We start from the raw sequence: 11573 nt of genomic DNA, 5'->3' as shown, positions 1-11573 counted from the left end.
TTTTTCCCCCTATATATTTATATTGCTCTTGTATAGTTGAAAAGTCTCCCTTGCAGGGTCGGGCGGCGGTCTGCCTACCTTGCAGGTGTGGGTGAAGGCTCTGCTCTGCCCCTACTCCAGTTGGGGTGACGTGTGTACCATGCTGGCAGGCCGCTGGGCCTGACCCGCCAGTCTGTCGCAGGTCTGCTTACCTTGCAGGTGCGGGCGGCGGCTCTGACCTGCCCCTCCTACCACGCCTGCGTACCACTGGGTCGCAGGTCTGCCCACCTTGCGGGCACGGGTGGCGGCTTCGCTCCGCCCCCTCTCCAATTGGGGTCACAGGACCACCACGCTGGCGAGCCGCTGGGCCTGCTCCGGGCGCAGGCGGCGGCCCGGCTCCTCCCCTCTGGCTCGAAGACAAAGTGAGAGAGACTCGGGTGTCTGTGACTCACCCTCCCTACCAGGAGACCAACTGTTTCTGTCGCCGCTGGTATTGATGAAGTTCTCTCATCCGCAGCTTTCTGATGACATCAGATCTCTGCCATGTTGGTATCCTATGCGAATGGCAGCCCTTCGTTCCCTTTGCCGGGTGACCAAAGCAATGGGTGAGTCCTGACTGGCCCTCACAGGCCCCGTCTCAGTCCTGTTGCCACTGCCCATGAAGGCTCGGTCGGTATTTACCTTCACAGTACTCAGCAGGACCCGGACCGAGAAGCAGTTTCCGCGGGCTCCTTAGCCCTGGGCCAGAGCAGTTCCGGGAGCCGGAACTCAGCCGCTCCGTGCTCGGTGTATGCTCCGATAAGAGCAGGCTCCAAGAAGCAGTCTCCGCGGGTCATCTAGCATTGAGCCTGAGTAATCTGTCTGCAAGCCACAGGCGAATGGCAGCCTGAAATTACCTGTTCTATGGCTGAATCTATATTACACCTTTCGTCATGTAATTACACTTGTTTAATGAGCTCATCTGGTTCTACCCAATAGCTAGGAAAATTTTTATCCCCTCCATTGATAAACCTTTAGTGTGTTCCTGTTGTTTGTTACTGAAGTCTTTGTGTTGGCTCAATAAAGAGCATCCTCTTCTCGACCCACATGCTGAACAAAATGGCAAGGTGACAGGGTGAGAGAGGCCAAACATCACTTTCATCACTGCTAATGTGTGTTGAGGGATGTGGCTTGTGTTGGGGCCAGAAGCACCTTACCTTCCCCTAAGCAGTGTGAGACTAAGGCGGGATTCGCCATGCAGGGAACAAAAAATACCATGTGTCCCTGTAGGCAGCCTCTCAAAAAGGCAGAACAACCCTCATTATATCCCCAGTTAATTTCTTTATTTTTTTAATTTGTATGTGACAGCAGAATGCATTACAAATCTTATTACACACATAGAGCACAATTTTTCATATCTCTGCTTGTATACAAAGTATATTCACAACAATTCGTGTCTTCATACATGTACTTTGGATAATAATGATCATCACACTCCACCATCATTTCTAACCCCATGCCTCTTCCCTTGTCCTCCAACCTCTCTGCTCTATCTATAGTTCGTCTATTCCTCCCATGCTCCCGCTCCCTATCCCACTATGAATCAGCCTCCTTATATCAAAGAAAACATTCGGTATTAGGTTTTTGGGGATTGGCTAACTTCACTTAGCATTATCTTCTCTAACTCCACCCATTTACCTGCAAATGTCATGGTTTTGTTCTCTTTTATTGCTGAGTAATATTCCATTGTGTATATATACCACACTGTTTTTATCCATTCATCTACTGAAGGGCATCTAGGTTGGTTCCACAGTTTAGCTATTGTGAATTATGCTGCCATAAACATTGATGTGGCTGTGTCCCTGTAGTATCTGTTTTTAAGTCCTTTGGGTATAGACTGAGGAGAGGAATTGCTGGGTCAAATGGTGGTTCCATTTCCAATTTTCCAAGAAATCTCCATACTGCTTTTCATATTGATTGCACCAATTTGCAGTCCCACCAGCAGTGTATGAGCGTACTTTTTTCCCCACATCCTTGCCAACACTTATTGTTTTGTTTGTCTTTATAATAGCTGCCATTCTGACTGGAGTGAGATGCTATCTTAGAGTGGTTTTGATTTTCATTTCTCTAATTGCTAGATATAATGAACATTTTTTCATATATTTATTGATTGATGGTATATCCTCTTCTGAGAAGTATCTGTTTAGGCCCTTGGCCCATTTATTGATTGGGTTATTTGTGGGGTTTTTTGGTGTTTATTTTTTGAGTTCTTTATATACCCTAGAGATTAGTGCTCTATCTGATGTTTGAGGGGTAAAGATTTGTTCCCAAGATGTAGGCTCTCTATTCACCTCACACATTGTTTCTTTTACTGAGAAGAAACTTTTTAACTTGAGTCCACCCCATATATTTGTTCTTTATTTTAATTATTTTGCCAAAGGAGTCTTATTAAGGAAGTTGGGGCCTAATACCACATGATGGATTAGGGTCTACTTTTTCTTCTATGAGAAGCAGGGTGTCTGTTTTTATTCCTAAGTTCCTGATCCATTTTGAGTGGAGTTTTGTGCATGGTGAGAGAGAGGGGTTTAATTTCATTTTGTTGCATATAGATTTCCAGTTTTCCCAGCACCATTTATTGAAGAGGCTATCTTTTCTCCAATGCATGTTTTTGGCACCTTTGTCTAATATAAGATGATTGTAAATTTGTAGGTTAGTCTCTGTGCCCTCTGTTTTGTACCATTGGTCTACCAGTCTGTTTTGGTGCCAATACCATGCTGTTATTGTTACTATTGTTCTGTAGTATAGTTTAAGGTCTGGTATAGTGATGCCACCTGCTTCACTCTTCCTGCCAAGGATTGCTTTAGCTATTCTGGGTCTCTTATTTTTCCAGACAAATTTCATGATTGCTTTTTCTGTCTCTATGAGGAATGTCATTGGAATTTTGATCGGAATTGCACTAAATCTGTATAGTGCTTTTGGAGGTATGGTCATTTTGATAATATTAATTCTGCCTATCCAAGAGCAAGGTAGATTTTTCCATCTTCTAAGGTCTTCTTTGACTTCTTTCTTTAGGGTTCTGTAATTTTCATTATATAGATCTTTCACCTCTTTCATTAAGTTGATGCCTAAGTATTTTATTTTATTTTTGAGGCTATTGAAAATGGGGTAGTTTTCCTCATTTCCCTTTCTGAGGATTTGTCACTGATATACAGAATGCCTTTGATTTATGGGTGTTGGTTTTATATCCTGCTACTTGACTGAATTCATTTACTAGTTCCTAGAAGTTTTCTGTGAAACTTTTAGGGTCTTCTAGGTATAGAATCATATCATCAGCAAATAGTTCCAATTTGAATTCTTCTTTTTCTATGTGTATCCCTTTAATTTCTTTTGTTTGTCTAATTGCTCTGGCCAGTGTTCCAATAACTATGTTAAATAGAAGTGGTGAAAGTAGACATCCTGGTCTTGTTCCAGTTTTTAGCAGCAATGTCTTCAATTTTTCTCCATTTAGAATGATGTTGGCCTGGGGCTAAGCATAGACAGCCTTTATGATGTTGAAATATGTTCCTGTTATCCCTAGTTTTTCTAGTGTTTTGAACATAAAGGGGTGCTGTATTTTGTCAAATGCTTTTTCTATGTCTATTGAGATGATCATATGATTCTTATCTTTATTTCTATTGATGTGATGAATTACATTTATTGATTTCCGTATGTTGAGCCAAACTTGCATTGCTGGGATGAATCCCATAAGATCTTGGTACATAATCTTTTTGATGTTTTTATATTTGATTTGCCAGAATTTTATTGAGAATTTTTGTGTCTATGTTCATTAGAGATATTGGTCTGCGGTTTTCTTTTTTTGATGTGTCTTTGCCTGGTTTTGGAATCAGGGTGATATTGGCCTCATAGAATGAGTTTGGAAGTGCTCCCTCTTTTTCTATTTCATGAAATAAATTGAAGAGTATTGGTATTAGTTCTTCTTTAAAGGTCTTGTAGAACTTGGCTGTGTATCCATCAGGTCCTGGGATTTTCTTGGTTGGTAGTCTTTTGATGGCGTCTGCTATTTTATCACTTGAAATTGATCTGTTTAAATTGTGCATATCATCCTGATTCAATTTGGGCAAATTATATGATTCTAGAAATTTGTCAATGTCTTCTATATTTTCTATTTTATTAGAGTACAAGTTTTGAAAATAATTTCTAATTATCTTTTGTATTTCTGTAGTGTCTGTTGTGATATTCCCTTTCTCATCATGTATGTTAGTGATTTGAATTTTCTCTCTCCGTGTCTTAACTAGCATGGCTAAGGGTCTGTCACTTTTATTTATTTTTTCAAAGAACCAACTTTTTTGAACTTTTTGTTCTGTCAATTTTTTCAATTTCATTGATTTCAGCTCCAATTTAAATTATTTCCTATCTTCTGCGGCTTTGGGTGTTGATTTGTTCTTTTTCTAGAAGAAAGTGTATTCTCTCGTTGAAGGATGGAATATTCTATATATGTCAGTTAAGTCTAAGTTATTGATTGTGTTACTGAGTTCTACAGTTTCTTTGTTCAGCTTTTGTTTCGAAGATCTATCTAGTGATGAAAGAGTTGTGTTAAAGTCACCCGAAATTATTGTGTTGTGGTCTATTTGACTCTTGAACTTGAGAAGAGTTTGTTTGATGAACATAGCTGCACCATTGTTTGGGGCATATATATTTATGATTGTTATGTCTTGTTGGTGTATGGTCTCCTTGAGCAGTACGTAGTGTCCTTCTTTATCCTTTTTGATTGACTTTAGTTTGAAGCGTACTTTATTTGATATCAGGATGTAAACTCCTGCTTGCTTCCACAGTCCATGTGGGTGGTATAATTTTCCCCAATCCTTTACCTGGATGTCTTTGGTAGTCTGCTGGTCAGGAGAGGCAGTCCTGTGCCAGAAGCTGGGCTCCATGGGTGCCTGCTGGTGGAGGGGTAGACCCAGGCCTACTGTGAGCCTGGGCCCTGCACAGGCCAATGTGGGTGGATCTGGGCTTGACCTCCCCTGGTAGTCTGCTGGTTGGAAGTGGCGGTCCTGTGCCAGAGGCTAGGCTCTGGTGGGTTCTGCCCTGCCAGTGGAGGTGCAGACCTCGGCCTACTGTGAGCCTGAGTCCTACACAGGCTGGTGTGGGCAGTCTGGGCTGCGTCTCGACTCCCACCCACTGATACAGATTTACTGGGTGTTAACTATGAGCAGGTAGGTTGTTGATGGTGGAGGCAGGTCACTGTTGATTTTCCTTTGAGGTAGGTATTCGTCCCTAGTGAGCTGAGCTCCCTCTGCTTCCTGGCTGTCACATACTGAGGTGCCTTCCTCTACCACACCCTTCTGCCATGATGTTCTACCTCACCTTGGGGCCAGAGATATGGAGTCAGTCAACCATGGACTAAACCTCTGAAATTGTGAGCCAATATAAACTTTTCCTCCTTTAAATTGTTCTTGTAAGGTATTTTGGTCACAGTGAGGAAAAGCTAATTAAAACAACATTTATACTAAGTAGAATCTTAAAATTAGACCATAAAGGCTTGTGTCAGGTCAAGTTTTGTTATTAAATAAGTGATGAAAACTTTTCTATTTTCCAAGCTCTGTTGGGGTGCAGAGTTCAGAATAAGAGATTATGGTCCCATGTAATATAAATAAAATTGAATTTTATCTGCCACCTCTCATCCTGGATGCCATTTCCACACTCTCTTTTTTTTCTTAGGCAAAGATCCAAAATCTATGAAAGCCCAGTGTCAGAAGCAGTCATCAGGTGAGGTTGTAGTGACCCCTGTCACCTCAAATCCCCCAGGTTTGTCAAAAATGTCAAATTTAGAAGTTTGAAAACTTTTGTAGAATGAGTTTTCATGCAGCGGTTCTTGACATTAAATGTTTCTTCAAACCAGGATAGAAACAAGACCATAGAATTTTTTGAAAAACATTAAATATTATCTTCTATAAGAAAACGCAATAACAAGGTACCTGTTCTTCCAGGCCGATGGCTTTCAACGCCTGTCGTCCTCTATAAGAAAGGGCCAAGTTAATGCTTCTTCCACGTGCAAAGTTAGCCACTCGGATATCTAATACATTGGAAGCAGACACCATGGTTAATTACACCATATAGGCAGAGGATGAGCATATTGTTGCACCTGAAACTATTACATTCAGAATTAAACTCAAAGACTCTTAAACTCTTCTAAAAATTACAAATAGTAAATGAGCATTATATTAAATGTAGATCACTGAGGCTTTAAAAATAATCCAACAGTTCTTATTTTTAAATTTATTTTATTAAAAACATTTTTGTATTCAGAAAAATCTAAAAAAAAAAAAGAGGTCAAAGAATTAGGGTCACATCTCACATTTTTCACTATTGACTTACCTTCCCTAGCTTCATATACATCAACTTGGAAATTCCTCTTTGCAAGGAAGCATGCATTTAATGATCCAACCTAGGAATCAAAACAATTTATTTTTAAAATTTTATATAATCTCACACATAGGGAATTTTTACTGGCAAAACAAAATATTGGTGTCACGATTGTTATATTGTTTCACTCAGTTACTGCTAGAGAATACTGATTGCAAAAATAGTAAGATTAATTCAAGATTTAGTGATGTAGTATTAGATGTACTTTTTTTGTTTTTTTAAACTTTTTATAGTGAAATATAACTTTCATATGGAAAGAACATGAAACAGTGTACATTGTACACTTTATAGAATAATTGGAAAGAATTTTTTGATATTAAAATCATTACTCAGATCAAGAAGTAGAAAATTGCCAGTCCCCTCTAACACCACCCCTGCCACCTCCACCCAGTTACAATACTCTTACTTAGTGTAAACATTACTCTGATTTTTTGTAATAACTATCTTTGCTTCTTCATAATTCTACCATTTATGTATATGTGACTAAGCAATATAGTTTACTTTTGCCAAATTTTGAACCATATAATTAAAATCATTCTGTATTTTTTTTTTGCATTTTGCTTCTTTAACACAGCATTGTATTTATGAATTCCATTCATATAATTATGTGTTAGCTTCAAATCGTCCATTTTTAGTCCTCTCTGATTCTTCATTGCATGAAATATCACAGATATGATTCATCCATCCTACTCTCAGTGGATATTTGAGTTGTTTCTAGTCTGGGAATATGACTCACATGTTCAAGAGAACATTTTGGTACATGTGTTCTGTTACCTATCAGATAATTTTTCTCTAAGGTTTTATACATGGAAGTGGAATCTCTCTGCCTAAGCATTATAGGCATCTGCTAATGTAGAAGAAGCTGAGAACTTCAACAGAATTTTTGATAGACTCATGAAGCTGGAAGCCCAAAATTTGGAGTTTGGAACACACAAACTTCTGTTGAGGAGGGCAAGTTTTGAGACCACCCAACCCCCATCATTGGGTAAGGACCCAAAAGAGGAGGAGGGTAAACTGGAAAGGAACCAGTGGTCAAAGGGATCAAAGTTTGGGAATTATCCCTATTCCTGAGAGGATTCTGTTTGTCTGGGATTGCTGGTAACCACAGCCAACTAACAGAAGCAAACAAATTCTCTCTGGGGGGAAAAAATTACACCATTATAGGACTCAGATTTTCTCCTTATTTGTTTATTATACAGATTCGATCATGTCCCCTTTTGCCCCAGTCTTGCCAGACTTCTTTCAGCCACTTGTATTCACAATGCTTTCTCTCACAGGGGAATTTACCATATATTATTTCCATGATCAGAAATTCCCTTCCCTCTTGATTTCATAAGCTCCCACCCAACCTCCAGGTTTCCACTCAGTTTCACTTCCTCAGGGAAGCCTTCCTTGGCCTCTCCACCTCAGATTCCCCTCTTATGAATTCTCAGAGTGCTGTGGACTTTTCCTCTGAGAAGCGTTATAAGCGAAATTGCATCCTTCCAACCTCATACACTGGAGTCCCAACCCTCAGTACCTTATTTGGAGATAAAGTGTAGACAGAGATAATCAGGTTAAAATGAGACCATGAGGGTGGACCCAAATCCAGTATTACTACCACCATTCTTATAAAAGGGGGAATGTGGACTCATACAGACATGAATAGAAGAAGAAACCTAAGGAGAAGATGTCCATCTACAAGCCAAAGAAAGATACCTGGAGCAGATCCTGATGCCCTTTCCTTGGAATTCTAGCCTCCAAAATTGTTTAAAAATACATTTGTATTCTTTAAGCCACCCTGTTTATAGTACTTAATTTTAGCAACCCTAGCAAACCAATACAAAGAGCTTGTCACAATGGAAAGTTTATGTCTTTAAAGTGAATCTATAATCAATATGTTTACCCCACTAGGCTGTATTGACCGGTTTTGCTCACCATTTTAATTCCCAGCTTCTATCATATGTTTTAAAGTAAAATTCACAACCAAACTTTATTGAGTAATTGCTATGCAAAACTTATGCTAAACTTTAGGAATCTAAAGGTTACCAAAACAAGTTATTGTGCCCAGTGAACACTCAATTTAAGTAAAAAAGAGACAAATGTATGAACTAATGCTTAATAGCCCATTTTTGAGTATGAAAGCCCACTTTTTACATAGAAATTGAATATTTCCCAAGCTTAAATACTGAATATTTAAACTTCTAATATGGATTGTTTAAAAATGCATAATAAATCCATCGCAAACTTCTAAGCACATTTTTAAAAGACTTATATATTTGAGAACTGTGATTTTATTCCATTTATTCAAAGTTTGGTGTGCATATAAGTTAACATCAGAAATTCCTTGCAAAGAACTCTTGGCTCAGTTAAAAATAAATGGGGGTTAAAAAAAGCAGGCAGGCAATATAAGTCCTAATGAACACACACCAAAAAAAAGTGGGGGACTAATTTTTCCTTAAGGAATATAACAGATTGTATTTTTTCAAAGATGGTCATAACAATACCTTTTATCGTCCTCTGTAATGTAACCTGACATTCCTTCATCAAGAGACAAATTATTTTTTCATTCTTTTAAATTCAGGAGGGCTCGTGAGAGCTTTGACCAATAAAATTCATTAGAGGCTGTTAGTGTAACTCAGCGATAAAGTGCTTGCCTAGCATGCACAAGGCCCTAGGTTCCATCCCCAGCAGTGCAATAAATAAATATACAAGATGCTGCAGAAGTGACACTTGAGCAAAGCATGGTGGCACATGCCTGTAATCCCAGCTACTAGGGAGCCTGAGGCAGGAGGATGGCAAATTTGAGACCAACCTGGGCAACTCAGCTAGATCCTGTCTCAAAATAAAAACTAAAAAGTGTTAGGGATATAGGTCAGTAGTAGAGTACTCCTAGGTTCAATCCTCTGTACTAGAAAAAAGAAAAGAAGAAGTGATACTTGAGTCATTTCTAAGCATAGTGTTTAGCTGGTCCGGAAGCTTCTGCTTCCTGTTTTTGGAAGCCAGTTATCACGTAAGAATAGTAAATATTGGAGGCCCAAGTCTTATGAGAAACCCAAGCCACCTGGACAGTCTATGTGTAGTTATTCCAATCAAGAGCCTCACCCACCAATTGACAGCACCAACTACTAGTGTCAAATTGGATATCCAAATTGGTGAAGCTTTACAGATGGTTGCTGCTCCAGCCATATGACAGACTACCCACAGACCTGAGGTATAATAACAGATTATCATTTTAGGCCACTAAGTTTTGTGGTTGTTTGTTGCACAGCAATAGATAACTAGAACAAGAATACTGGAAAAAACTTTGTTGATAATGTTACTTTGGTTGATCTTTGAGAGATGAGACTCTTTTGCCATGTAGAGATGAAGCTGACAAAGAATATGAATTATTTTGGAAACTTAAAAGTGATTTTCAAGAGATAGAAAAATGATCATTTGCAAAATATTTCTTGATTCCTTAGCATTTTAAAATTCCTTTCTAGGTATTAAGGTGATGCCAACAGTAATATATAATTGCTGTTCTCAGGGAGTTTAAGTCTTGTTTGAGTCTTCATTTTTTCACTTATTATTTATATATTTATTTACCACATATATATTGATTTTTTTTTCCTGTGTGCCACCTCCATGCTAGGTGCTAGAGATTAAAACAGAGAACAAGATACACCTAGACCTCTTAAGGAGACCACAGACTAATACCAATAGCATGATACATAGAATGATGGGGGAAATACAGCATTGAGAGTAGAGAGGGAGAATCCTTAATTCAAATTCAGGAGTATGGAGTGGGGTAAGATATGACTTATTAGAAAAATAAAAAGGAAAGCCAAACTTAGAAACCTAGTAGGATGAGTAGCAGGGTAGCCAAATAAGGGTCAGGAGAAAGAGGGCTCTGAGAAGTACATCACATGGGTTTAAAATAACTACTACAAAGAATGAAATAGTGAAATCTGATTAAAGAAATAATAATACCAACATATAATACTCATGAAATTATTGTAATTTACCATTCACTATTGTAACTCATTTAAACTTCACTGCAGTCTTACTAATTAAATACTATTATTATCTTATTTTGGAGATATTAAAATTGAAGCACAAAGAAATTAAGTGGCTCACCTAAGTTAGCACTAATGAGTGATAGAGTTGGCATTGAGATTCAGATATATCCAATCTGATTCCAGGCCATGACCTAATCAACTAGAGGTATAGCTGAACAGTATTGGAGATTCAGTTTAGGATAGAGACTATTACGGTTTAGATATGAGGTATTCTGCAAAAGCTCATGTGTAAAACGATGAAAGAAAGTTTAGAGGTGAAATGATTGTACTAGGTAAAAGCCTTAACCTAATCTGTGCATTAATCTCCTGATAGGAATTAACGGGGTGGTAACTGTAGGCAGTAGAGTGTGACTGGAGGAAGTGAGTCATTGGGGGCATGCCTTTGGGGTATGTATTTTGTCTGTGTGAGGGGAGTCTCTGCTTCCTGGTGTGATGTCTGAGCCATTTTCCTTCATCACAATTTTCTGCCATCATGTTCTGCCTTGCCTCAGGCCCCCAGGAATGGAGTTGGCTATCTGTGGACTGAGACTTCTGAAACCATGAGACCCCCAAATAAAATTATCTTTCTCTAACTGTTCTTTTCAGGTTTTTGGTCACAGCAGTGAAAAAGCTGACTACAAAAGAGACCATGAATTTATAAATGGCACCAAGGTGTAGGGTTGTACAATTTCTTTTTCTTGTAGCACTGACCTGGATTTTAATGCAGAGGAAGAAGACTTCTGACATCAAGTAGGAGGAGAATTAGCTAGTTGGGTCAGATGGAAGGACAATGAAGAAAAGGTGTTGAGAATATTAGCTGAATTAACGGACCATCACCACCATGCTGAATAAGACTGAAGGAAGATACAGAAGGGTCAATGAACAGTGAGAAGTAGGATGACTTTAGCAGGAACAGTTATGGTACCTGAATGAGAAAGCTAGAATGTTAGGGAGTTTTTAACCAGACAGTCTTAGATATGACACTCTTACTACAAATGTGACCATTCGGTGGAGTGACAGTCAAATATGTGGGGCAGTAGGACATGGAGTCTGAAGTCATGAGAGTGGGAGAGATGGGAAGGTTAAGGAACTGAGGGACTGGGGATCTGGATGGGTCAACAGTATGAATTTCAACAGTCACTCAGGGTGATAGCAGGGCTGGAAGACGGTGGG

At 39.0% G+C, this 11573-nt stretch overlaps 1 protein-coding gene across 1 annotated transcript in view; it reads right to left on the bottom strand.

Annotated features, from left to right (window-relative positions):
* Kmo (kynurenine 3-monooxygenase) overlaps positions 1–11573 on the bottom strand; it is a 48964-nt gene that overhangs the window by 30558 nt on the left and 6833 nt on the right. The window contains exons 2-3 of the mRNA XM_015483537.2: positions 6334–6403; positions 5934–6031 (exon numbers count right to left, since the gene is read on the bottom strand). Of these exons, the coding sequence (XP_015339023.1) occupies positions 5934–6031; positions 6334–6403 (168 nt within the window). The remainder of the gene's footprint in view (positions 1–5933; positions 6032–6333; positions 6404–11573) is intronic.

This window comes from Marmota marmota, unplaced genomic scaffold, assembly GCF_001458135.2.
Source record: "Marmota marmota marmota unplaced genomic scaffold, marMar, whole genome shotgun sequence".
NCBI lineage: Eukaryota > Metazoa > Chordata > Mammalia > Rodentia > Sciuridae > Marmota > Marmota marmota.
This window is presented reverse-complemented; position numbering and strand designations above follow the sequence as displayed.